The sequence below is a fragment of the Monodon monoceros genome, unplaced genomic scaffold (assembly GCF_005190385.1).
Source record: "Monodon monoceros isolate NGI ecotype Baffin Bay Population unplaced genomic scaffold, NGI_Narwhal_1 Super_Scaffold_1, whole genome shotgun sequence".
NCBI lineage: Eukaryota > Metazoa > Chordata > Mammalia > Artiodactyla > Monodontidae > Monodon > Monodon monoceros.
The window spans coordinates 70060917-70088244 of record NW_021703765.1 but is presented as its reverse complement, the minus strand read 5'-3'; the positions used below and the strand labels follow the sequence as shown (position 1 = coordinate 70088244).

The 27328-nt window shown below is 54.2% G+C and overlaps 1 protein-coding gene and 1 non-coding gene across 5 annotated transcripts in view; one reads left to right on the top strand and one right to left on the bottom strand.

Annotated features, from left to right (window-relative positions):
* Positions 1 to 3553: 3553 nt before the first annotated feature.
* TRNAG-CCC lies at positions 3554 to 3626 on the bottom strand. Its single transcript has one exon. It is a non-coding gene; the product is annotated as a tRNA-Gly (tRNA).
* Positions 3627 to 5249: 1623 nt separating this feature from the next.
* Positions 5250 to 27328, top strand: part of TRPV4 (transient receptor potential cation channel subfamily V member 4) — a 36721-nt gene continuing 14642 nt past the window's right edge. The window contains exons 1-3 of one of the 4 annotated variants that reach the window (XM_029228341.1): positions 5250 to 5481; positions 19760 to 20173; positions 22782 to 22954. In XM_029228341.1, coding sequence (XP_029084174.1) covers positions 19791 to 20173; positions 22782 to 22954 — 556 coding nt within the window. In that variant the 5' untranslated portion in view covers positions 5250 to 5481; positions 19760 to 19790. Of the gene's footprint in view, positions 5482 to 5672; positions 5735 to 18914; positions 20174 to 22781; positions 22955 to 27328 lie in introns of those variants that run through there. The other 3 variants (XM_029228322.1, XM_029228313.1, XM_029228332.1) reach the window with 3 other exon arrangements.

Sequence of the window (27328 nt, the reverse complement as noted above, 5' to 3'; positions counted from 1 at the left end):
AGTATGTTCCTGTCCTGTAGCTGGGAGGGATTGGTGAGGATCAAGCCCTATGCAGTGCCTGGCACACAGCAGTTGTTGCATAAATGCACACAGCCCAGCCCTGGTTCTCCCCCACCCTCGTCCCCAGTTGTTTCTTCTCCACATCATGACTTGAGCCCTTCCCTGGCACTCAGAGAAAAAGCCAAAAGGCCAACCAGAATTCTCACGCCTACAACCCCATGTTCCCTGATCTCACCCAGGTGGATGTGAGCAGGGCTTCCCATGTCAGAGTTGAGGGCACTAAGGCACAGGGGCCAGTGCCAAGTGGCTGCTAGAGGGGCTGGAGTTGTCGTCCGAATTCAGACGGTCCTGGGTTCAGATCCTGACTGCATCACCAGCAGGTACCTCAGGCAAAGGGCTTGCACTGTATGGAGGCTCAGTTTGTCCATCTGTGAAAAGGGCTGGAGAAACCCACCCCTCTGAGGTATATTCGGAGGACGGGATGAGATGGCCAGGGTCTGCAGGAATCTAGCCCCACGTGGTGGTTTTGGCTGCATCCCTAACTCTGAGGAGAGCTTCAGGCCCTCAGGAACCTAGATACCAACTGTTGGCCTAAACCAAGCTCTGGAGCTGTGAGGACACCAGCAGGGCTAAGGGGGTGCCCAGGGGAGAGAAGGAGGGGAGAGGGCAGAGGCAGAACAGCATGGGGTGTGGGAACAGAGAGGAAGGAAGTTTCTGCCTGGGAGTGTAGGGGAGAGCCATGCCAGGGATGCCTGCTGCCTGCTGGACTCAGTAGTTCTCATCTGTAAAATGGAGACACTAATGCCAACCTCACAAGATGCGGGAAGGAAGATGTGTAAGGGAGAGTGTAGGGTAAACATAAGAGCGCTCAGAAGGGGATGTTGGTCTTGGTGGGGGAAGCACGGTGCCCTCACAGGACTAGTTACTGAGAGTTACTATGTCCCGGCATTGCCGGCCCTCACGAACATGATCGTGTTTAATCTTCCCAGGTAGGGGAAGGGGTAGGGGCAGTTGCTATTCCCATGTTATAGACAAAGAAGTAAAGCTCAGAGAAGCAAGGTCACCTGCCTGAGGTCACACAGCTTAGAAATATGGTACAGCCACTCCCAGATACTTTGGACTCCAGAGACCACATTCTTCTTCTTCTTTTTTTTTTAATCTTTTGTAACAGCTCTATTGAAATGCAATTCACATACCATGCAATGCACTCACTTGAACTATTCAATGGTTTTTAGTATATTCACAGATAGATGCAATTCTTACCACAGTCAATTTTAGAACATTTTCATCATCCTAGAAAGAAACCCCATACCCTTTAGCCATCACCACTCCAAGCCCTTCCAGCCCCTTGCAAACACTAGTCTACGTTCTTTCTTTTTTCTGTTTTTTTTGCGATGCGTTGGGTCTTCGTTGAGGTGTGCGGGCTCTAGCTGTGTGGGCTTCAGTAGTTGCGGTACTTAGGCTCTAGAGCCAGGCTCAGTAGTTGCGACACGTTGGCTTAGTTGCTCCGCGGCATGTGGGATCTTCCCAGACCAGGGCTTGAACCCATGTCCCCTACATTGGCAGGCGGATTCTCAACTCCTGTGCCACCAGGGAAGTCCCTAGTCTACTCTCTGTCTCTATGGATTTGCCTCTCCTGGACATTTCATATAAATGGAATCATACAGTATATGGTCTTTGATGTCTGGCTTTTTTCACTCAGTATAATATCTTCAAGGTCCATCCACTTCGTATCAGGCATGAACCCTTCATTCTTTTTTTTTTTTTTTTTTTGGCGGCACCATGTGGCTTGTGGGATCTTAGTTCCCCGACCAGGGATCGAACCTGGGCCCTCGGCAGTGGAAGTGCAGAGTCCTAACCACTGCACCGCCAGGGAATTACTTCATTCTTTTTATTGTCAAATAATATTCCACAGTATAGATATACCACACTTCATTTATCCGTTCATCATTTGAGTCGTTTCTACTTTGGCTGGTATGAATAGTGCTGCTGTGGACACTTGTATACGAGTTTTTTTGGTATTCATATGTTCTCATTTCTCCTGGCTGTATCCCTAGGAGTGGAATTGCTGGGTCATATGGTAATTCTGTATTTAACTTTTTGAGGAACTGCCAAACTTTTCCACAGTGGCTGCACCATTTTACATTCCTACCAGTGGTGTATGAGGGTCCCAGCTTCTCCACATCTTTGCTGACACATATGTCTTTTTTTTTAAAAATCAAGTCCTTGAGGTTGCTACCAAGGACTCAACTTTTTTTTTTTGCGGTACGCGGGCCTCTCACTGTTGCGGCCTCTCCCGTTGCGGAGCACAGGCTCCGGACGCGCAGGCTCAGCGGCCATGGCTCACGGGCCCAGCTGCTCCGCGGCATGTGGGATCTTCCCATACCGGGGCACGAACCCGCGTGCCCTGCATCGGCAGGCGGACTCTCAACCACTGCGCCACCAGGGAAGCCCTATGATCTGTCTTTTTGAGACCATATTCTCATTGACTTTGCTATACTAGAGTCTGCCCAGCTTGGGTTCAAATGCTACCAGCTGTAGGATCTCAGGCACGTGAGCTCTCTGTGTCCTTTTATAGAAGATGGCATAGGAATCTCTCCCTTCCTCATTGTCAGGAGGTGAACTGGCAGCATCAGGGCTATGCTAACTGTAAAGTGAGGTGCGTATGTCTTGTTTTTATAACCGGGGGTTGGGGCAGATGTACCAGGTATAAAGTCCCTGAGATATGGACCCATCTGGCTCCCGATCTCTCCCCAGTGCCTGGCACTGATTCTGGCATACAGTAGGCACTTGCTAAGTGTAGACCCTCGATGCTGCCCAGGAACCTCCCTTAGTGGAAGTGGCCGTGCCCCTGCTAGGAACTCTGGGACCCATGTGGGACAAGGTGCTGGGCCTGCCTATAGCCTCTACAGGACTCTCTGCCTGTTTTAAGGGCTTTGAAAATTTTTCCTTCCCTAAGAGGAAAAGTTCCTTTTGTTGAGAGTCTCTTGTTCTTCCAAGGCAGAGCTGGAGAGTTTCACCAGAGACAAAAAACAGTGAAATAATGGCAGTCACATCCTAGCAGTGGCCCTTGTTCATATTTAGTCAAACCACCGAGTGTTTGCTGGGTGCCCCGAGCACCTCACTTTCTCTTCCCACTCCCCACTTCCCTGCAAGGCAGGCCTGCATGCTTTCAATCAGCCAGTATTTTTTCCCTAATTTTTCTTTTATTGTGGTAAAATACACATAACAAAATTTGCCATCTTAAGCCATTTGTAAGTGTACAGTTCAGTGGCTCAAAGAACACTCACATTGTTGTGCAACCATCACCACCATCCATCTCCAGAACTCTTGTCATCTTGCAAAACTGAAAGCTTGTACCCATTAAACTGTGACTCTATTCCCCCCTTCCTCCAGCTCAATCAACCAGTATTTTTTTTTAAATAATTTTTTTTTATAACGTATTTGGCTGCGCCAGGTCTTAGTTGTGGCACGCAAGATCTTTGTTGCGGCATGCAGGATCTTTAGTTGCAGCATGCGGTATCTTTAGTTGCGGCATGCATGTGGGATCTAGTTCCCTGACCAGGGATCGAACCTGGGACCCCTGCATTGGGAGCACAGAGTCTTCACCACTGGACCACCAGGGAAGTCTCAATCAAACAGTATTTTAAAAGCACCTACTAAGTGCCAAGGGGCTGGTCCTGTGGCTGCAAATGAGACAGACGTGGTCCTTGTCTTGTAGGAACTGATACCCATTTTTCAGATGAGAAGACTGAGGCACTGAGAGGGAGAGGCTCTTGCTCACGGCTCCCACCTCATCAGTGGCAAAACAGAGTTTAAACCCATGGCTGGCATAGGGGCCAAGATTCAGCTTCTTGGCCCAAGATGAGTCACTTTTTTACATGGGGCCTCAGTTGCCCCGTCCATGAAATTGGGTTCAGGAGGGAGTTGGGTTAACCATACAGATGCTGAGGGCTCATACCTCTTCCTCCTAATTTTGGAGAAGAGCGGCCACCCTCCCCGACCCTATTTTCTCTCATCCCCTCCATCACCTTCCTACTAACCTGAATTACCCCTGTCATTTTCTTTTCATTTGAGAAGGGTCTTTCTGCAGAAATGGGCTCCAGGCTAGTTATGCCCATGACTCCTCTGCTTCCCGACCTGGCCCAGCCCCAGCCCCGGCCCAGAAGACCCCCAACAGATGGGCTTTCCATCAGGGAAGTATGAGGGGCCCCTGTTTACATTCCTCACTGCCAGATAGCTGCCTGTCTGCTCTGTTTAAGATCCTGGAAACCCAGAGTAAAAAGTTTCTCTTCCCCATCCCCTCATGGAGGGAGCTTTGGAGAGGCCACACTACCTTCCAAGCCTCAGTTTCCCATCTGTAAAATGGGCACAGCAGTCCCTACCTCATAGCCTGGTGGGAGGAAGGTTTACATGACACCCCCCCACCCCACCCCTTGCTCAGTGAGTTCATTATTAAGGTTTCTTTTTGGTAAATGTTTCACACTGGTGGTTTGAATTTTATTTTAATTTTTTGTCTGTTCGTTTTGGCCGCAAGGCATGCAGGATTTTAGTTCCCCGACCAGGGACCGAAACCATGCCCCCTGCAGTGGAAGCACGGGGTCTTAACCGCTGGACCACCAGGGGAGTCCTCAAACTGGTGGTTTGAACACATCACTTCCATTAAGGTTCTCTGTCTCCAGCGATTCTCAAATTCCACTTTCTAGCTGCCGAACCGACACCCCATGGGAACTATTTCTACTTGCAAGCTCATGAGGAAGGACGTACCCCACTGTCTTCCCAGTGGGAGATTTAGCTCAGTTTAGTAAAAACAATAACGATAAAAAGGGCTAAGAATGCTCCTTGGGCTCTGCACAGACCTGGTGCTCCCAGCATCTTCACTGTGATGTGAGGTGGGGACATATCTACACTGCGCTCTACAGAGGGGACACTGGAGCACAGAGAAGGGACCAGCTGTTCAGTTAGTGAGTCACAGAGCTAGGGCTTGGGCTCAGGGAGTCTGGCTCGAGGCTTCCAACCAGTCCCGGCAGAAGTGAGCTGCCCGTCCCATGGAGGTATTCAAGTGTCTGGGGTAGAAGGTGTGTCTGGGTGGTGGGGCTTACCTTCGCCATCTGATAAAAGAAAAAGCACTCGTTGATCTCCTACTCAGTGCCAGGCTCCGTGCTAGGCGCTGGGTAGAGGTGAAGTTAAGAGGAGCTCACATTGATTTAGTCCTGGACCTGCACTGTCTGTAACACAGGTGTCTCCCCTCCTGGACGTGGAGCTACCTGAGGCCCGGGACCTACCGCAGACCTGTCTCTGAATTGTCTGCTGAATGAATGAACGAGCGAAAGCGGTGAGCAATCAGCGAGATGCCCATTAACAGATAAGGAAGGAGTCCCAGGCTGGAGAGGTCAGGAGTCCATGATCTCAGGATTCCAGGCAGAGCCCCCTCCACGGAGCGCCTGCCCTCTACCAGGGATCATGAAGCCCACTTTCCAGGTGAGAAAACTGAGGGCCCTCCTCTGTTCCCCGCAGGGGAGCCGATCCCGGGTGCGGGGTAGGCTCGGTGCCACAGCTGCAGGGCGGGCGGGGTGGGCGGGGTGCAGTCCGCGGGCGGCGCGCGAGGTGGAACCTGAGCTCGGGGAGGAGGGACGCGGCGGCGGCGGCGGCGGCGGGCGGGAGGGAGCGGGGCCGGCTGCCGGGATTCAGGAAGCGCTGTGCTCCCGGCCGCCGGCGCGGAGCCCTCCCGGAGGTGAGTGGGGCCTGGAACTTCGGGGCGGGGACCCCGGGAGGGACGACCCAGCCGAGGACCTCGCGCTCCTCCGGGCATGTCGTGGAAGCTGCGGAGTGGTGGCCTGGAGCGCGGGAGGCGCGGGAGGCGCGGGACCCGCGGGGGGCCCTTGGGCCGGGCACCACCTCTCTGGGCTTGGGTTTTGTTACCTGCGAAGAGGGCGCCAACGTGGGCTCCGGGGATGCAGGCCCAGGTCCCCCAGTATCCAAGCCCAGGAAGCAAACACAGAAGGCCCTGCAGCCCACCCCGGAGTCACCTCCTTTTTGGAGAGCTTGGAAGAGGGAGTTGGGGTCCTGAGGTTTGCCCCCCACCTCTGGGAGGGAATTGGGAGCCTGGAACTTCCAAAGGCCACTTCGTAGTTACTGAGCCCCAGAGAGATGGCTCTTTCCCCGCAAGAGGCAGGAAAATCTTTAGCCTCCCCTCCAGCTATGCCCTGGAGACTCCTGGGAGGTCTCTGAAGACAGGGAGAGACCTCCCATCCTCCCCGCGTGGCTGGCCGTCCCAGCCACAGGCACCCCTGCCTGGCCCAGCCCCAGCGGGTTTCTCCATCTGTCTTCCCCATTTTGCAGATGAGGAAACTGAGGCTCTCAGGTCGGGATGTAGCCAAGTGGAATTTACACCCAGGGCTGTCCGGCTCCAACGTCCTCCCTGCCTGGTGCCCAGGGGGTGTCTTGGAAGTTACCCAGGAAGGGGTGGGCTTATGGCTGCTGAGTGTCTGCAACAAGGGCTTCTGCTGGGAGCAGGGGTAGGGGCCTGATGTCATGTGTGAGCTTTGATCTGGGACACTAAGACCCACTGGAGGGTCTAAGCTTTGCCACTTTATCTCTGGGGCGGGGACAGCGGGGTGAAGAGGTGGCCTCTTCTGAGAGATCAGGTACTAGGGTCGGCCCAGGTCATCTGTGAGGTTAAAAGTGGGGCTTGTGTGGGCCCGAACCCTCACTCTGCCACCCCACTACTGTGTGACCCTGGGCTGCTCCCTCAGCTGCCTGAGGGACAGAGAGCTCATCTGGAAAATGGGGTCGGCTGAAGGTGAACATCGGGGCTGGGGTGAGGACAGCGGACCTCTGAGGGGACCCACGCCGTGCCTGGAGCCCCAGCTGTTACTATGCTCGTGCTGTTGTTGCCCCAACATCTTCTTAATGGAAGGGGGTGAGAAAGGTGATTGGCCATTTCCGCATTTCTCTGCATCATTCTGTTTGAGTAACAGTGGGAACCAGAAAGGCTGGGGGCCCCTTTGCCCACCTTCATTGATCAATCGGAGCGGGGAGGGGCTCCCAAGACACATGGCAAATGGCGGTCATGGGCCAGTCAGGCTCACGTTTGTGAAAGCAGGGTGGGGTCATTCTGAAGGTTTAGGGAATGGGCACCTGAGGAAGAAGCGTGCAAGAGAGCCCCAGTGGAGATGCCTGGGATTCCCCAAGCTAAATCCAGACCAGATGCCTTACATCCGGGCCGCGGCTGTGGACACCCCCGCCACCTCCTCAGGTGTGAGCTGGGCCTCAGCCATTTCCTTTGTCCATCGAACCCTCTGGGAAAGCCATCCTGTGTCAGCCCTAGGCTGGGCACTGAGGCACCTCAGACCCAGCCTAGCCCCAGCCCGAGGGGCGTGAACTGAGCGGTCCAAGAGAGCCGGTGAGATGGGAGGAAGGGCTGCCCCTCTCCCACGGCTGCCTCCCTGACCCTGGGGTTGCCCCTCGTGCCAGCTGTGGCTTCCAGCAGGAGCCCCCACACCAGACCTGAGGGTGCCCAGCAAGGGAGCACTGTGCTGGATGCCGTGAAGGGTGTGCCGCCCGTGAGTGGGGGCCAGGAGAGCGCTCTGGGGGTGGCACTGTGGCGATCCAGTACCCGGGACGGCTTGATCAAGGTGGCACTTGAGCCTCACCTGGAGGAATAAATGCAAATATTGGGCAAAAGGGTTTTTAGGTATAGACCTGACTCCTACCTGTCACCAGGTGGAAAACTAGGGTTTGGAGAGCTGAGACATCATCCTGTTTGTCTGGAGTGTGTGACATGAACAGGAAGGACAGGGGATCAGACAGGCAGGGACTGGGTCAGACCCAGAAACCCTATAGGGGTCCAGGCTGGGAGGGACATGCCGGATGTGTGGTCTTGAAAGGTCCGCAGAGTGGGGGCCAGGCGGGGAGGCCGGTCCCCAGGCAGGGGAAGTCATCCAGGCCAGAGGTGTGAGGCCCCAGGTAGGGACTGGCAGGGGCGGCTGGAAGGTGTAGGAGGGAGAGAACCACACAAGCCTTGGCCTCACTGCACCTGGCACGTGGTGCTCAGTAAATCACTGTTGCACGGTTGAGTGACTGAAAACATCGTTTTGAGAGGGCCAGAGTCCTTTGAGGTCCTTCGTGTGTTCCCAGGAGGGAGGGGGCCACATGGAGCAGGCGGCTCTACCCCTCCCAGGCCCGCAGCCTGCTGTCTGCCTCAGTTTCTCCCATTTGACTCCGGGAAAGACACTCCAGGCCCCTCCCCAATTCATGGGGACCCAGGGACTAGCTCCTCTTCTTGTCACACACAAGATCTGGGGAGCCAAGGGAACATTTCATGCTAGCAAGCCCTCTGGAATGCTGTGTGTCACCAAGTTGGGGTGGAATTCACCTGTTAAAGATTAATTCAGGTCTCTTGAGATGCTTGTGGTCCTGGGCCCCGCAGCTGCCGCTCTGAACTCTGGGTGCAAGGTTCTTTCTGGCTTTAGCCAAGCGTGGGCTGCATTAGCGGTCATTACGATGGTTGCGAACATTTATTGAGCACTTACTGTGTGCCAGGCACTGAGCCCAACACTCAGTACATTTGGATGCAAAGCTGGGATTATACCCATTTTTGAGAGGGAGGAACTGAGGTCAAGGTGGTGAAGTTGCTTGCCCAGCTGGGAAGGGCCGGAGCTGGGATCTGAACTCCATCTATCTGATTCTAAAATCCATGCCCTTAACTTCCAAAGTGGCCTGTCCGCATTTGTCTGGATCTGGGGTCATGGGAAGATAGTCTGTACTTTAGAGATAAGAACCTGAATTGTTCAGACAGGCCTGGGTTTAAATCCGAGGCCTGCTGCCTTCTCACCAGGGGAGCTCGGGCAAGTCACCTCATCTTTCTGAGCCTCGGTTTCCTCATCTGTCAAATGAGGCTGTCAACCCCCTCTTTGCGAGGACAGTCCAGGGCACACAGATGGGGCTCTGAGCATTATCGTCTTCCTCATCCTGTCCCCCGGCCTGTGCCAGGGTGCCTTTTCCTCCAGCTCATCTCTCTGAGAACCCCTCTGTGGCAGGAAAGCAGGTGGAAGGTAGCAGGGGCAGAGCTAGACTTGCGTTTGGGCAAGGGGTGCTGCCTTTTCAGCTACAAAATATTTACGGGCATTGACTGAGCGCCAGGACCGCCAGAGTTTCCTGCTTTCCTAATGTAATGCTACCTGGTTCAGATCCCGGCTCTCAGTAAGTCCCCTTACTTCTTCTTGGGCCTCAGTTTCCTCATCTGTAAAATGGGATAATGTTAGTGCCTGCTTCGTGGGGTGGTTGTGGACAGTCTCCAGAGCAACACAGACTGTTCAGTGTGTAACCAGTGTCTATTGCCTGACAGTCCCCTTGATGGTGTCACGGCATCACCCCCACTGGCGGTGGGCAGGGCAGGAATACTGAGTCCCATTTTACAGCAGAGGAAAGAAGTAATTTGCTCAGAGAGGCTCAGAGAGAGAAGTAATTTGCCTAGGGATGCCCCGCTGGCTCATGGGAGAGCTGGACCTGAAAGCCAGATCCCAGTGACTGGACATCTTGGGTCCCTGAAAACCCAGTGGGTGGCTCAGCTTCCTTCCTGACAGGCCACTGGACTCTCCCCTCTTGGAGTCTGACCCACCTCTGTTCGCGTCCCAGCTTGGCCACTTGCTGCGGTGTTCCTGGGGCTGCCACCTGGGGTTTGCTGGAGGTCAGAGCTCTGCCAGTTGGGGAGATCTGGGTTATTCTGACTGCCACTCCTGCCCCGGCCTGGACTCCCCCTGCCTTGGGTGCCCCTGAGCTGTCACCCTGGCCGAGCAGGAATGAGGAAGGGAGGCCAGGCCCTCGCTTTCACTGTGACTCTGACTTCCTTCCCACCTCTGAGCCCCTTCCTGGTCATCGGCTTCCCCTTTCTGCTCCGAGCCCTGCCCACTGCAGGCTGTGTGACCTCAAGCAAGTCACCCCACGTCTCTGAGCATGTTTCCTCAATTGTGAGGGATGGTCACAGGCGGCACGCCAGGGGCATAGGAGGCGCTCACAGGTCTGCTCCAGGTGAGGTCAGAGGGTGGGAGAGGCTACGGAAGGAGGTGGTGGTGTGGTGGGGCAGACAGGAGGGCCATTGACCAAACGGGAACATGCTTATTTTTCTTTGGGTGGTGAGTAACGGCCGCCCCTCCTGCCCCCGCCCTTGCTGCCGCCGCACAAAGGGTCCTCAGTCTCACTGGACGCCTGTTTTTCCCTGAGGGTGGAGTGGCCTGGCTTCCACCCGGCTGACCTGGAGGGCTGACCACCTTCTGGGACAGCTCGTCAAGGGTATATATGGGGGGGGGGGCTACTTCCAACGTGTGTCCCCGATGGGCTCCACAGGCTCAGGGGGACCCCGGTGGGCAAGGGGCCAACTGACCTCAGACAGGGACCGGTTTGCCCGTTCACTCCTGTCCCTGTGTCCCTTGGCAGAGAGGAGGGGCTGAGGAATACCTGTGGACAGAGTGAATGGTGAAGGAAGGAAGGAATGAGTGACTGAACAGATGAATCAGCAAGGCGGGGGCATCAGGAGAACCCGCCTGCTCAGATTCAGACTTGGGTTTGGGCAAGTGTCCTGGCATCTCTGAGCCTCAGTTTCCTCATCTGCAAAATGGACTCATGATAGCTGCCACCTCATGGGGGGACATTGAACCTCATAGGTCAGAGAGCCCAGCACGCAGCAGGTGCTCAATAAATTATGTCAAAGGATGGGAAGGAGGAAGTTAGCTAGCTGGGTAGAGGTTCAGCTGTGGAGCTCTGTCTGCCCTGTGGAGGATGACTTAGCTGTTTGTGATTCCTTTCACTTATACACATGCGTTCATTCATTCGTTTGTTCATTCATTCAGCAAGTATATCTTGGATAGATACTATGTGCCAGGCCCTGTCCTAGGCACTGGGGACTCAGTGGTGACTGGAACAGAAGAGGTCCCTGCCTTCCTGGAGCTTGTGTCCGCGTTCCCATCATTGGGGGCTGCACTTTATGAGGCTCTGACACCCACAATGACCATGCAACCCAGCAGTAGGTGCTGTGATTAGTTCGCTTTTAGAAATGAGGAAACTGAGGCTCAGAGAGCTGACATAATCTGCCTGGGGTCACACAGCTACTAAGTGGCAAAGCCACGATCGAAACTCTAAGTCTTTTTGTGCCGTGCCCGCTTGCCCCGTGACTTCCAAGGGGCGTGGCATTTAGAAAGATGACCCCAGGGAGAGGGCTTCATAGACCCTGAAGGGATGAACTCAAATGAGCTTAAAAGCAGGTGGTTGGAATCCTAGCCACATTCCCTTCCTGTTGAGTTGTGACCTCGGCTGGGTCTCTTGGTCTCTCCAAGCCTCAGTTTGCTCATCTGTGAAATGGGGATGAGAAGTAAACGCGAGAGCGCTCAGCACATGATGGGTGTTGGATAAATGTCAGCCCCTCCCCTCCATTCTCCCTAGACGTGGTTTATTCATCTGACAATGGAGACGATGATATCTAACTTCTAGAGTTATTTTTTGGATTAAAAGAGATAGAAGATGCTGTGTGACATGTATCAATGGGAGGATAGGCACTGCTAATGTGGGATTTCAGGCCTTACTCTCAGCCATAATTCCAAGCAGTTAGCCAGAGACGCAGCCTACTGTTGGCATAGGCTGGTGAGGCCGGCTGGGGCAGAGACAGGATCTCAAACTGGTTTTCTGCTGCCTGGGGCTCCCTTCCCGGCTCCTGCCCGACCCATTCATTCCACGGTGTCTGCTCTCTTCTCTGACTTGGTCACCTCGAGATTTTTGCACGTGGGTATGAGGTGGAGGGGTGTGTGTAGGTATGGGTGGGTGGGTATCCTGTCTCCTCTGGGCCTCAGTCTCCCAGCTAGGAAATGGGGTCGTGACGGAAGAGAGATGGAAACAAGGAGGGGAGAAGACCCTTTCAGAAGGCCAGGTCTTCGCGTAGAGTCACAAGTCCTGGGTCACGTCTCCCCAGCTGTAAATTGAGGGAATATTAACAATGAAAAGGCAGCTGCCTTTTGTTAACATTTACTATGCACCAGGCGCTGTCTTAAACTCTTGAATTATCAACTCAATCATCTTCCATTATCATTCAATCCTCACAACAGCCTTTTGGTGTAAGAGCTATCATTTTATTTTTTAATTCAAAGCGTGAATGTAGAGTCCAACCAATAGCTATAAAGCAAATATGGGTTCACCCCTCCCAGGTGGCAGTAATTGTTTCCCCCATTGTACAGATGAGGAAACTGAGGCCCAGAGAGAGATGACTTGCTCCTAGCCGCCCTGCCAGGAAGTGGCAGGTGGGGAAGAGGACATAGGTTGGGTAGTTTCTGAGGCCACAGAATCCTCTCTGGGGGGGGCTCTCTGTGGCTGTGACTGTCCTCCAGGAGAGGGGCTGGGCTAGGGAGAAGGGGCCTCCGTCTTCCTAGCTGGATCTGGGTAGCATCACGCTCTGAGCAGGGCTGAGTTAGAGGGTGGAATCCAGGGCTGTGCTCTGATGGGAGGGGGCAAGGCAAGGGAAGAAGGAGCCGGAGCCTCCTGGGACAGGGACTTCATGTCCTCGAGCCCCTGCTCTGTGCCAGCCCCTGTGCTGGACCCTTTATGAGCGTCTAACCTCACGACGTTCCCTTGTTGCACCGAGGAAACTGAAGCTCCGGGAGGGGAAGTGACTTGTCTGAGGTCACCAAGCTGGGAAGTGTTATTGAGATGTAATTCACATGCATCTCACCCTTTCAACATATACAATTTAGTGGCTTTGTAGAGTGTTCAGAGTTATACAGACATCACCACTGTCTAGTTTCCGTGACTTTTCATCACCCCCAAAATGAACCCCATACCCGCTAGCAGTCACTGTCTCCCCGCCTCCCCCCAGCCCCTGGCAACCACTAATCTGATTTCTGTTGCTATGGATGTGCCTATTCTGGACATTTCATGTAAATGGGATCCTATCACATGTGGCCTTCAGTGTTGTTCAGCGTGTGCTCTTAAACCATTTAGCCACACTGCCTCCTGGTGGCTCCCACCCTGGGGCCGGGGACCTTGGAAGCAAATGCGTGCCCGTGAGAGCTCAGAGGGGTATTTGTGTGCACTGTTGGAATCCCTCTGGCCAAGGACTTGCAGAATGACCAAGTAACTGCCGTGGTCACATTGGCCTTGCCCTCTGTGGGGCCCAGTGAGTCACCCCAGCCCTGCCCCGCCTGGGCACCCTGCTGGGTGGGGGGACCCGACAGGACACTGGGGCTCTGTCAGGCCTGGTCAGGCAGCCACTGTGCAGCAAACAGGAAGCGGGCTGGGCTGAGACCTGCTAGGTAAATACAGGCTGTCTGGGGAAGGTGCCCGGCATGGCGTGATGCCCCCTGTTGCTGCCGCCTGCCAGGGCCCAGGGAGCCTCGGGCAGCTTGGCAGGCAGTGGGTTTTGCCTGGCCAAGGGGCTGAGCTCCCAGTGGAGCTGCTCTGAGGTGGCTGCCAGAGTCCCAGGCTCTGGTCCCAGCCACTCCGCCCTCCCTGGCTATCATACCTTCCTTGGTCCTCAGCCTGTCTGTTCATCTTCTAATAATGATGATGTAATGATACCGACGATGCTGACAACAGCCATCATTTACTGGGTGTGTGCTCTCTGCTGGGTGCTATCTTCTTTAACCCTCTCAACAATCCGGAGATAGGTGCTATGGTCATCAGCATTTACAGGTGAGAAAACAGAGGCACAGAAAGGCCAGTGACTTGCCCAGGGTCACACAACTGGTGAGTGGGCAGTTTGCCTCTGGGGCCCCTGGTTCCCACCACTCACCCTAAACCACTCTTCTTCAACCCCCATCTTCCACCCTTTTCTTCTCGAGTCTCCTGGTCCTTGTAAAGTATCCACTGAAGGCATAGGTCCTGGGGCCACGTGCATCCTAGACCTGCTTCTGCCTCTAAGGAGCTGGGCAACCCTGTAAGAGTGACTCCACCTCTCTGAGCCTCAGTTTCCTCACCTGGAGGGAGGGGCGTTGGACAGAGCCGGTGTTTTCTCTCTCGGCACCAGCAAACCTTGGGATCCATCCTCATCTTCCTCCCCACCTCCCCATCCGCCCACCCACTCACCCATCTTTTCTTCCTCCCCACCTTTCTTCTCTGATGCCTCAGGCTGCACCGTTCCTCAGTGCCCCCTGCTCTTTCCCAGCTCCGTACCCTTGACCTTGCTGTCTCCTCTGCTCTTGTATCCCATTCCACTTGTCAAGCCCTCCTCCTTGCAGCCCCTCCCTGTGCCCGTCAGGTTTAGTGCTGCCTCCTCCCACCTTCCTCCTTCCAGAACTTCAGAGGACCTTGCCTTGCAGTGTAAGAACTTACTGATGCCTCGGCACGATGCTGATTGCTGGAGAGACAGCAGACACAAAAGAGTCCCTCCTTCATGGAACTCAAAACTAGAGGAGAAGAGAGAAGATGAATAAGAGAATGATATAAGTAAAGGTCAAAGTCTAATCATGAGAAGCGCTATAAAGAGAGGCACAATTTGCTCTAAGAGTGAACACAAGGGAGCCGGTTTAGACTGTGGGGGGGGCAGGAGGGCTTTTCAGAGGAAGTGCTGGTTGAGATGATACTCAAAGAAAGGGTTAGTGGAGGAAGTACATCCCAGGCAGAGGGAACAGCCCAGGCAAAGGCCTGGAGGGGGAAAGCCATCTGCCTTCCCTCCTAGACTGTGAATTCCCTGAGCTTCCACTCCTGTTTGCCCTGCAAGCAGGTGGCACTCAGCAGATGGAGTGCACTGATCCCAGCTCCCTGGAATTCCTCCCCCTGGGGTAGAGCAGCCCCTGCACGCCTAAACTTGCCCCCAGATTTAAGCAGCTTTCCTTGGTCACATAATCAGGAGGATGGGATTTGACATTACGTGCCAGGGTTTCCATGAGATCAGGCAAAGCCACGGGGTAATGGTGAGGATGGGTCCCTTCTTCTACCCTCTGCGTGGGGACAGGGGGATGGAGCAAGAGACTTCCACCCCACCCCGGCTGAGTCCGGGATTCTCAGAAGGCACCTGCCATTCACGTAGTCTTGCGGTTTGCTGTTTACTGAGGGCTTACTCTGTGCCAGGTGCTTGACTCAATTCATATAATCCTCACGATGACCCAGTTAAGTTCCTCAAGGAAAGGTGAGGCAAGCGAGCCTCGGAGAGGCTAAGTAAGTCTCTCAAGCTCCTCCAGCTGATGAGCGGTGAGTCTGGGAGCCAACCCGCTGATCTGACATCAAAATGCAAGTTCTTTCCATGCCCCCTTAGCTCCTACCAGGTGCCCCCTCCTTAGGGGGGAGGGATTGTGGGTTTGGCTGCTCTGACTGAGTCCGCAGGGCCATCAGAGCAGAATGCATGACCTTCAGCCATGTTTCTGGAGAGCCTGGAGTCTGACCCAGGCAGAGAGGAAGGCTTGGGGACCCTGGCTCAGCACTGTATCTCCTCACCCTGCCCGGGACCCCTGCACCCCTGACCTCGGCCACTCCCGAGCCCTTCTGGTCTAACCAGCTCTTGCCACCAGACATGCCTCAGCTTCTTGCTTTGTCTATAGCGGTTTCTTCTATTTTCCCACCAGGTCAGCCCCAGCAGGGCAGGAGTTCTTTGTCTTGCTGACGTCTGTGTCCCCAAGACCTGGCACACAATAGGTGCTCAATAAACATTTGTTGAGTAAATACATAGGTGAATGGTTTCCAGTCCTGCTGCTTGATGCTAAAACAAAAACATTTGAAATCTGCTGCGTTAAGTGAACACAGCGGTCACACAGTGTGTGGGGATGTCCACGCTCTGCCTAAATGTCCTTCGCTGAGCCCCAGACATGCTCCTGGTGCCATCTGGGTGCTACCTGCTGCAAAGGCATTCCCAGGGCTCACAGCAGGCAAGCCGGCATGTGCCTGATCACATGGGGAGAGACAGGAAGAAACATACACGATATTTACACACAGAGGAGATGAAGGAGGACTCTCAGCCTCTCTCCTGCCCTGTACCCCTCCTTCCCTCTAAATCTGGCATGGGTTTGGAATGTGTAATAACAGCCTACAGGGCAAATTAGAACAGGGAGTGAACTCTATCCCCAACCACAGAGAACAGGGCAGTGTTTGGGGAGGGGATGGCCACAGAGCAGGCTGTGTGTGTATGTGTGTGTGCGTGCACACGCACGTGTGTGTGTGTGCACACGCACGTGTGTGTACACGTGTATATGTGTGTGGATGTGCATAGTGGTGTCTGTACACACTTGGGTTGTGTGGTGTGGAAGGAGTCCAAGGTTCGGAGTCCAGAGGCCTTCTTCAAGGCCGTTCGTTCACTCTCTGTGTGGCATCTCAGAGTCAGTTTCCTCAGCTGTAAAATGGGAGGCTCTGGCCGGTTAACCAAGGGAGAGGCTGGGAGGGCTTGGTGAATGTTAACCTGGGCCGTGAATGCCAGGCTGTAGTCCTACCACATGTGTGTGCCCGGCAGGCGGGGTGGTGAGGAGGACAGGTAAACTGGGACCGTATCATAATGGCGACGATGATTAAAGTATTTGTCAAGTGCTTATTAGGTGCCCAAGAGACACCTGACTTGCCCACTACAGCAGCCCTATGGGATAGAAGCTGTTTTGCAACCCTCATTTTATTGTAGGGAAACCAAGGCTCAGAGAGATTAGCATGAGCTGAGAATAATAACCCTTACCTCCCGGGGCTGTTGTGCACCTTGAACAAGATATTCTAAGGGTCTGGTGTGGCGCCTGGCTCCCAGGCCATGCCTTCAACTGAGGGGTTAGGGTAGACCAGGCTGCACAGCCAACTGCCAGGATTTGAATCCTGGTTCTGTCACTAATCTGCTGGGTGGTCTCAGGCAAGTCACTTAACCTCTCTGAGCCTCAGTTTCCTTATCTGTGAAAGGGGAGTTATAGCAGTACCTACCTCCAGGGCAGGATTTCTCAACCTCAGCACTATTGACTTTTTGGGCTGGGTCGTTCCTTGTGGTGGGGACTGTCCTGTACATTGTAGGATGTCTGGCACTATCCCTGGTCTGCCTTGACCCACTAGATGCCAGTAGCCCTCTCTCCTCTGCGCAGTGTGACAACCAAACATGTCTTCAGACATTGCCGAGTGTCCCTGGGGAGCAGAAGGGCCCCCAGCTGAGAACTGCTGGTCTAAGGTTGCAGTGAGGACCGGGTGAGAGTGCGTGTATGAAGCACTTGGGCCCATCAGAGCCACATAATCACGATGATGATGGGGGTTTAGTTCAAAATTGCTACTTCACCATAATTAATATGTTCATATTGATCTCTATGTGTCTTGTCAAGGCTACGAGCAGTGTGTGAGTGACTGAGGGGGCATTTGAACCTGGGGCTGGCTGACTCCAGACCCCCTGTTGTGGAGTCCCCAGAAACCCTGGATGCCATCTGAGTTGAGATTTCTTAGGGCAGGGGGTGCAGGCATGGTGGGGGTTTGAGCGGCTGCCTCCTCTGGCCCCCCTAAGGCAGGGGCTGTCCTGCCCCCGTGGGGCCCTGGGACGGGGTGCAGGAATAAGGAGGGTGTTAACAGCAGAAGCACGTGCCCAATGCCTCCTCTTCCCTTGACCCTGGGTCCCCATTGAGGTGAACAGGACTGGGCCGGGGGAAGTCTAATCTTCCCCCTCAATGCCTGCACCCCAGTGGACACCCTCTCTGCCTCCACATACCCCCATTCCTGCATTACTAAGCCCAGACTCATGTGGCAACCACTAGGGGTCTCCCTTTCCCACCTGGCAGGTGGATAGGAACTAATGTCTCCTGAAGTCCTACTAAGTGCTGGCATCAAGTGGGTGCTTCAAATTCCTGAGGGCACTGGCATTTCCCAAGAGCTTTAGGAGGAGGTGTGCTTACCCTGGTTTTACAGGTGGGGAAGCTGAGGCCCAGAGAGAGGAAGTAATTTACCCAGGATCACACAGCTGCTAATTAACCAGGGCCAAGATGGGAACTGGGTATATCTGATTTCAGCAACTGTGCTCCTAACCCTTACTTACTCCTTTGATTATAATCATTGACAGCCCCCAGTTTAATCCCAGGGTTGACACTGGACATGCCTGATCTCATTTACTTCTTCCTGCAAATGTATGAAAAAAGCTACTGTATTGTACCCATTTTACAAATGAGGAAACTGAGGCTCAGGTAGCTAAGGTCACTTTCTCAAGGTCATGCTGCACATAAATAGCAGAGCTGGGGTTAGAACCCAGGCCTGGAAGACTCTAAAATCTAGGCTATCCCTACCCTCTGGTGCCTAGAAGGGGGTCTGTCCCCGGCAGGAGCTCTGACCCTCTGTGTGCCCTGCTGCACCTGCCAAGAGAGGCCTCTTGCAGTGCCCTAGCCTTCCCTCCTGGCAGCCACAAAACAAACAAGGTGGGAACCAATCTTTATTTGTTTTTCTGCTAATGTGTGGGGATGGAGAGATATAGAAAAGAGGGCTTTCCAGACATTTTCCTGCAGCCCGGGTGGGATGGTCGGAGTTCCAGGAAACTTGCCCTTGGTGTCTAGCCCTCCCAGTGGCGTGCTGCAGAGGGCAGGGGGCTGACAGCCAGCAGGGCCTTGTCCCTCCCTTGCCCTTCTCCTGGCTAAAAGTTGGGCCTGGGAGCCAGAGAGAACTGGGTTGAAGTCCAACTCTTCTTACAAGCTATGTGACTTCCCCTCTTTTTATTTATTTATTGCTATACGCGGGCCTCTCACTGCTGTGGCCTCTCCCGTTGCGGAGCGCAGGCCCAGCAGCCATGGCTCACGGGCCCAGCCGCTCCGCGGCATGTGGGATCCTCCCGGACCGGGGCACGAACCCACGTCCCCTGCATCGGCAGGCGGACTCCCAACTACTGCGCCACCAGGGAAGCCCATGACTTCCCCTCTTAAAGCTCCATTTTCCTCATCTGACAAATGGGGACAAATAATACCTTTGTCATCAGGTCGTTTGTCCATGTGGCACCCTTCTAGGTGTCAGGGACACAGGAGTGAACGAAACAGATGCATTCCCTATCTTCTGGTGCTCACAGCTCAGGAATTAACTAATCTCATGAACAAATGGTCAGGGAGGGCTTCCCAGAGGAATGGACATGAGCTGGGATCGCAGGTGGGCAGGAGTTAACCAGGCAAAGAGGGGAGGGAAGGGGTCAGCGCTTGGCACTGGGGAGCAGAGTTTGTGCACTGTGGAAGTTAACTAAATTCTCGGAACCTTGGTTTCCTGTTCTGTGAAATGGGGTCATAATGATGGTGCTGGGAAATTGAGGGCTACTGACTCCCACAGTGGGTTCATGAGTATTTCTGAGCACCTAGTGTCCCTGAAGCATAGATTTGATGGTTATGTTTTAGTAGGTGCTTACGGTGTGGCAGGCACGGCACTGGCCACTGGAACACGTGCTCTCTGCTTCAGCATCCCCATTTCACAGGTGAGGAAACCGAGGCTGTGAACCATCCACTTTCGCGTCACACGGTTGCTAAATGTGGAGCTTGGAACTTGAACCCTGCTCTGGGGGCCCCGAAGCTGGCTTGGTTGGCCAGGAGTAGGCCCCAGGCTCCAGATCTGGGGACCCAGTGTGACTCTGATGCCCTTTCTCCTCCAGCTAACGTCCAGGGTACCTGGACCTGAGGCAGACTCATGTTTCCAGGTCCCTGAAAGAGGCTCTGTTGCAGCTCCTGCCGGGGGCTGGCGGCCAACCACATCTGGGAGTGGCCACCCTGAACCCCTGTCATTACAACGGTGGCTTTGAAGAAGCTGGCAGCAGTGCTGTTTGCCCACGTGGGAGGGGGCTTCCTGGAGCCGGCCTGACTCCCCTCCTGTTCCCTTGCAGGCCGAGCAGTGCAGACAGGTCCAGGGGCAGCATGGCGGATCCCAGCGAAGGCCCCCGCGCGGGGCCTGGGGAGGTAGCCGAGCCCCCCGGGGATGAGAGTGGCATCCCCGGCGGGGAGGCCTTCCCCCTCTCTTCGCTGGCCAACCTGTTCGAGGGGGAGGACGGCTCCCCGTCGCCCTCTCCGGCTGATAGTGGTCGCCCTGCCGGCCCAGGCGATGGGCGACCAAACCTGCGCATGAAGTTCCAGGGCGCCTTCCGCAAGGGGGTGCCCAACCCCATCGACCTGCTGGAGTCCACCTTGTATGAGTCCTCAGTGGTGCCTGGGCCCAAGAAGGCGCCCATGGACTCGCTCTTTGACTATGGCACCTATCGTCAGCACCCCAGTGACAAGCGGTGGAGGAGGAAGGTCATAGAGTAAGTATTGCTGGCTGCCTGGCCGAGGGTCTCCGCCTCTGTATTGAATCCATCCATCCATCCATCCATCCATCCATCCATCCATCCATCCATTCACCCATCCATCCATCCTTCTATCCATTCATTCGTCTACCTATTCACTCATCCATCCATCCACCTATCTGTCCACCTTTCTGTATACTTGTCTATTCATTCATCTGTCTGTCCACTTATCCATCCATCTGTATATCCATCCATCTGTGTATCCATCCATTATCTACTCATTCATTCATCCAGCTACCTATCTTTCCACCTAGCCATCCACTTGTCCAGTCCGTCCATCCATCCACCATCGCTCATTCAAATATCTATCGACCCGTCTATTCATCTGCTGTCTCTCTGCCCAGCCATCCGCCCATGAAAACCTCTCTCAGGCCTGTGTGTGTGTCTGGAGGAGAGTCTTGAAGTCTGCGGATGCCCTGTTGTCACCTGGTCCTCCTCTGTTCCCCCTTGCTGATCACAGACTCATTTATGCCCTTGGATGAAGACCACTCACCTCCTCAGCCCTGGCTTTGTTTCCTTTATTTATTCACTGAGCCACCGATTTGTTCGGTGACCGTTTCTGGAGCACCCACCACATGCCAGGTAGGGCGGTTGGCCCTGGGGCTCCAGGGGTGAGTCAGAACAGACGTTACCCCTACTCAGCTCAGACACTGAGTAGCTGTCACTGGTACCTTCAGTTTGGAGGACAAGACAGGTAATAAGCAAGTGATTAGACAATTCACTTTTGGGGAGGTGCTGAGGTGGGAGAGGGGAGCTGATACAGAAAAGGTAGTCCAGGAGGGCTTCCTGGAGCAGCTGACATTTAAGCCCAACGCTAAGGGGTGAAAAAGGGCAGCCACACAGTGGGGGTGGTGGGAGGAAGGTGTTCCAGGTGGAGGGAAGTGCATGTACAGGGGCCCAAGGCTAGAGGGGCTCAATGTGTCCAAGAAATGGGGCCTCGCAGTCCACATGCTGTACTGGACAAATTGCATAACCTCCACTCAGAGGTGGAAACAGGCCCAGGGCAGCAAAGTGCCCTGGTGTCCCATCCCTCCAAGGTCACATTGGAAGCTGGTGGACTCCCTGTCTCCCTTTCCCCTCCCTCAGATCCCCTCCTTCAAGCCCTCATCCCCACCATCACCCCAGACAGCCAGGGCTAACGGCTTTGCGGGGGCCGCAGAGGAGCTGGGACGTGGCTAAGCGGCTGAGGTCTTCAGAGACCCCAAAGGCTGCCTCGGTGAAGACTGAGGGCGAGGGTGTTACTTCATCTCATTTTTTGGCTCAAAGGTCACAGTTCAGGAGCAGATAAAATGGGGGCTGCCCTAGCCTGTGTGCCCCCGTCGTCAGGAAGCACCTCTTCCCCCTTCCCTGGCCCCCCATCACTGGAGGCCCTGCCCTGGGGTGTAAAATCTGGGGCCCGGGCAGAAGAAGGAGGGAGAGCGGCTGTCCACTCCCCTTGGTGAGCCGCTGGCCTTCTCTGCCCTGAAGCCCCTGCCTCAGTGTCCCTTCCCCCTCTGGCCCTGCCACCTCTGTCGTGGTTCACTCTCTGCTCCCCTACACCCCCTCTTCTCCCTCCCCATCTCCACCTCTTTCTCTTCTCCATCCTGTCTTCATTTCACAGATTGTTCTTCGCCCTTGTATGTTCCGGGCACTGGGTGCGTGAGGACATGACACAGGGCGTCCCTGCCCTCATGGTGCCCCTGGGCTGCTGCTGCTCCAGCTCTTTGGCTCTCAAAACCTAGCACACAGTAGGTGCCCAATGAGTGTTTATTGAATGACTGAATGAATGTGTGTTTTTTTCCCTTTTTTCTTTCTCCATTGCTTCCTCTCCCCCAGCCCTCTCCATCTTGTTCTGTCTCCACCTGCCTCTGTAGCTCGGCATTTCTCCCACACATACAGACTCTGGACACACAGTAGGCGCTAAATAATAATAGGAATATCAGCTAACATTTATTGGGTGTTGACTTCGGTGGGGCCTGGACTAAGCACCTATGTGCGTGGCCTCATTTGTCTCAAATGTTTGTTGAATGAATAAATCAAGGAGTGAATGATTGAATAAAAGATAGAGTTGCTTTATCTTTTAGTCTGGTGTTCCTCCTTTATTTTCTTACTATCTTTGTCTCTTCCAGTCTCTGGATTCTTAAGTACTTAGTAAATGACAAATGGATGGATGGTGGGTGGGTGGATGGGTGGGTGTGTGGATGGGTGGATGGATGGCTGGAAGAGTGGATGGGTGGATGGGTGTGTGTGTGCGTGGATGGATGGATAGGTAGACGGATGGATGAGTGGATTGATGGGTGAATGGATGGGTGGGTGGATGGATGGATGGATGGATGGATGGATGGGTGGGTGGGTGGATGGGTGGGCTGTGTGTTTTCTGTCTGTCTCCAACCAACACACTGGTACCAGGTAGAGTCTATTGGGATAAAACATTCCTTTGTGTCTCCAGATGTCTTTCTCCTCTCAGTCTGGTCCCTCCCTAGGGCTCCAGCTGCCCCCACCCCCCAATCCCTGGGCCCCTAAGGCTAGAGACTGTGGGATGGGCAGAGGATGAGCCCTCCTATCACCCGTCTTCCTCCCCTTTCAGGAAGCAGCCACAGAGCCCCAAAGCTCCCACGCCCCAGCCGCCTCCCATACTCAAAGTCTTCAACCGGCCTATCCTCTTTGACATCGTGTCTCGGGGCTCCACCGCTGACCTGGACGGGCTGCTCCCCTTCTTGCTGACCCACAAGAAGCGGCTGACTGACGAGGAGTTCCGGGGTAAGCCACCCAGGAATAGCAGGTGGGCCAGCTGGGGGTTGGGGGAGGCCTGGCATTGGGGGCCCCCTTTCCCCTCAGCATTTTCCCTTGGGTTAGTGGGCTGCGCTAGCCAGGAAGAGCACTGGACAGGGAGTCTGGTCCTGTGTGTCCTTTACCATATTACTTAACCTCTCTGGGCCTTTGCTGCCTTTCTTTGTTCATTCATTCAGGCTTCATTTATGAAAAGATTAGTGTCATAGGTGAGCAGAGTTTACCCACCTGGATTCAAATCCCACCATTACCACTTAAGGGACGTGTGGCCTCTCTGGGTCTCAGTTTCCTCATCTGTACCCTGGGGAATAATAATAGCATAGTCCTGGCCTCTGAGGACAGAGAATTCCATAGTGCCAAGCACAAGGCAGCTGGGGTCCCAGGAGCTCCTGCCCCCTCTGAGGGGAGCTCTGGAGTGGGGAGCAGGGCATTCCTGCTTCTGCTTCTGAGGCTCTGCCCCCCTCCCCGCCCAGCTTTCTGGCTCCCCGCTATAGGCTGGAGCCCAGTCACCATTGCCCTGGGACTTACTCAGCCCAGACAGCTCACTCTCCAGCCTCGTCCAGGCTCAGAACACCCACCTTGGGGCACTAGCTCCCTCCACTACCCCAGGGCTTCCCTGCAAATTGGGGAAGGTGGCCTGTGAGCCTCTCCACCCAAGTCAGCCACCTGCTAAGTGCCGGGTGCCAGGTGAGCTGTAATTAACTGGCCGAGTGACCCCACAAATCCATATAAAATGTCGAGAATTGTGGCAGCTCGGGGCTGACGAAGCTTCAGGGAGATCAGGGGCCATTTTTGGAGACTTTAGGTACTTCAAGTAAATTAAGTGTGAAAGTAGGCTGACCGGGTCTGCAGTATATTTTTCACATATACCTTTATCAACCAGATTCTTTGAACACCAAAACGATATGATGCTGTATTATTGTGTCCATCAGAAGAGAATTACCGGACTTATAAAAAATATTCATTCATGGTGCCCAGCCAGGTGCTGTGGCCTCGTTTGGGGCACGAGCTTAGAGTTGCGGAGAGGGTCTCCGTGATGGTGTGAATCTCATTTGGCGATAACCCACATTTAAGCCCCGGCCAAATGGCCCCACCTGGCCCCCCAAGTTCACCAGGCAAAAGTGGGGAGCTTTGGGGGTGGAGTGAACCCCTGTGAGATGGGGATCATGGTGCCTGTGCTTCGGCGGACAGAGCAGCATCAGGCTGGGCTTGCCAAGCCTTCTGGCTTCTGAGTTCAGGACTGAGCTGAAAGGGGGCTCTAAGCCTAGGCTGGGAACCCCCAGGCCAGTATGTCTGCGTGAGGGTGGGTGGGGGACCCTAAGATAGGCTGGGAGAGGGCCCTGAAATTGTACAGAATAACGCACCTGTAGAGGGGGATTTACCGTGAGGCCCATTAATTAGGCTTCAGGCCCCTTGCGTGCTCTGGCCCTTTGTAGCCCTGGACCTAATCTGGAACTTGTAATTGTGTGTTCGCTTTCATTAACAGGATCCCCAAATTGTGTAAGTCTCAGGCTCCCCAAAACCTGGATTTGCCCCTGCGTGTTTTTCTAGCCAGAGGCTCGTGAGCCAGAGGCTCATTGATTCTTAGGGGAGTCAGTGACCGGCCCTCCCCTCCGCCCACACACAACCTCCAACTTGGCAGTTAACTTAGGGCCCTTGGCTCCAGCCGCCCCTCATCCCCTCGTGGGCAGAGCTACTTCGCCACCTACTGGTGGAGTCCGTAACTGCAACCCCTCCCCATTTCTGGGTAGCCGCCGTTCTTCGTGTCTTATACCAGGACCCAGGCTGGCAGCCCCGGACCCTGCTACAGCCTGGGCCTGGGGGTGTGGAAGTCCAAATCCAGGGTCTAGTTCCACATCCCACACAAACCACTTGAGCTCCTGTGGTTTGGAATTCCCTGCAGTGCCCAGCTTGCCCCTTCGCTGAATGTGTATTAATTCAACAAGTGGTTATTGGGCACCTACCAAGTGTCAGGCTCTGTGCTGGTGTGGGGCGGAAGTGGTGAGTGAAGCAGATATGACCCTGTCCTCAAGTTGCTCTCAGTCTCGAGGGTGAGACCAACTTGATCAAGCAATCACAGAAATAAATACACAATTACAAACTGTAATTTGTGTCCACAAGAGGCTGTATTGGACAATTTGACCTAATCAGGAAGATCTGGGAGAATTTCTGGGAGGAGGTGACACTTGAGCTAAGTCTGAATGAACTGCAGTTAGCCAGGTAAAAAGAGGTGGAGGAAGGATTAGAGAGGAGGTGAAAGAACAGCATGTGCAAAGGCCCTGTGGCTAAACATGACCAGAGTTGGACTCAGTTGCTATGTGGAAAGTGGATTAAAGGACGTCCAGAGAGGCTGGTGGAAACCAGGCACGTGAGAGAAATGGTGGCTGGGCCAGGTTGGTGGCAGTGGAGATGGAGCGTGGTGGAGGGGTTGGAGAAATAGGTAAAATCTGTGGGACTTGCTGGATGTGGGGAGAAGGGAGGACAAAGATAAGAGTGACACACAAGTTTTGGCTGGCTGGGGACACCATCATCTACGGAGGGGACACATGCAGACTGGGTTGGGCTTTGGGGAGGGAAAGATGACGAGGTCAGCGTGGAGAATCATGAGTTGCCTGACAATTAGAAAACAGACTGATTGAGGTTCCCCTGAGTGCGGGTGTGTCTGGACAGAATCCCCAGGGGCCTCGGCCAGCATTTGGGGTCCCCTCCACCTTATGAAGATGGGGAACTGGAGTCCATTATCATTCGGTACATAGTTACCTGGTGTCGACTCTGGGCTGGGCGCCAGGGGTGTAGCAAAAAGTAACCAGAACAAGGCTTGTCCGAGCAACCTCACTCCTAGGAGCGTGGGACAGAAATTCAGGTCTCTGCGTTTTCACCACTTCCCAGCACCTAAGGAGAGGCTCTAAAGCATTTCTCGTGGAGTAATAAAGGCAGCAGTATTACTTATTGAAGACTCCTATCTGCCTGGCTCTGGGCTCATCAACAAATACCTATTAGCTCACGATTTCCCTTTTATATATATATAAGTTTATTTATTTATGGCTGCGTTGGGTCTTTGTTGCCGCACGCGGGCTTTCTCTAGTTGCGGCAAGCAGGGGCTATTCTTTGTTGTGGTGTGCAGGCTTCTCATTGCGGTGGCTTCTCTTGTTGCAGAGCACGGGCTCTAGGCGCGTGGACTTCAGTAGTTGTGGCTCGCGGGCTCAACAGTTGCGGCTCACCTGCTCTAGAGCACAGGATCAGTAGTTGTGGCGCACGGGCTTAGTTGCTCCGTGACATGTGGGATCTTCCTGGACCAGGGATCGAACCCATGTCCCCAGCATTGGCAAGCAGATTCTTAACCACTGTGCCACCAGGGAAGTCCCACAATTTCCCTTTGTAGCCTCAATTTAGCTAGACAAGAAACTGAAGCAGAAAAGGTCACACAGAAATCAGGAGCAAAGCCCAATTCGAGCCCCCAAAGACCTGGCTCCAGAGCAGGCCCCTCAGCCCACACCTGCATTTCGCATTCCTCATCCCTTTCCTGATCCCCTTTCTGCATCTGGCCGTTTTGCCCCCTGCCTGATTCACAGGTAAGTTCTCTTTTCATTGACTCGCTCTTTTAAAGATATAAATCAACTCCTGTCACCATAAAAATTAATACAAGGGAAAGAAAATTGCAAAGGGACAGTAAGCGTTAGTGGGAGGTGTTAAGGACCAATTAGGACAAAACAAAGACTGACTTCACAGGAGGGATTTGTCAAGCGGATGAAACCTTGCACACTCGGGTTTTTAATGTTATTATTGCTGCATCTGCAGAAGCCCCCAAATCCTCGAAGGTAATTTCACGTTCGCTATGGCTCACAGCCTCCACTTTGGGGAATGCTGCACTCCCTCTGCTCCCCTCTAGGGGCACTAGTGTAATCGCTTCATGGGAAAAGGATCTATGTGCAAACAGGCAGGAAAAGACTGCCTCCTGGGTCTGCTTTTAGAGGTTCACAGTCCTCATTAACAGATTAAAGGTTCTGAGAAGTCCTGTAGTGAAGAAATACGGTTGGCTTTGTTTAACCCAGCATTCCGCCTTTTTATTTGATTTTTTAAAATTCTCTCCAGATATGCTTTGGTAAACACCAACCTCTCTACAGGCTGCAGCTTCCCACATTTTAAAAAACTTCTGCTCCTGGGCTTCCCTGGTGGCGCAGTGGTTGAGAGTCCGCCTGCCGATGCAGGGGACACGGGTTCGTGCCCCGGTCCGGGAAGATCCCACATGCGGCGGAGCGGCTGGGCCCGTGAGCCATGGCCGCTGAGCCTGCGCGTCCGGAGCCTGTGCTCCGCAGCGGGAGAGGCCACAACAGTGAGAGGCCT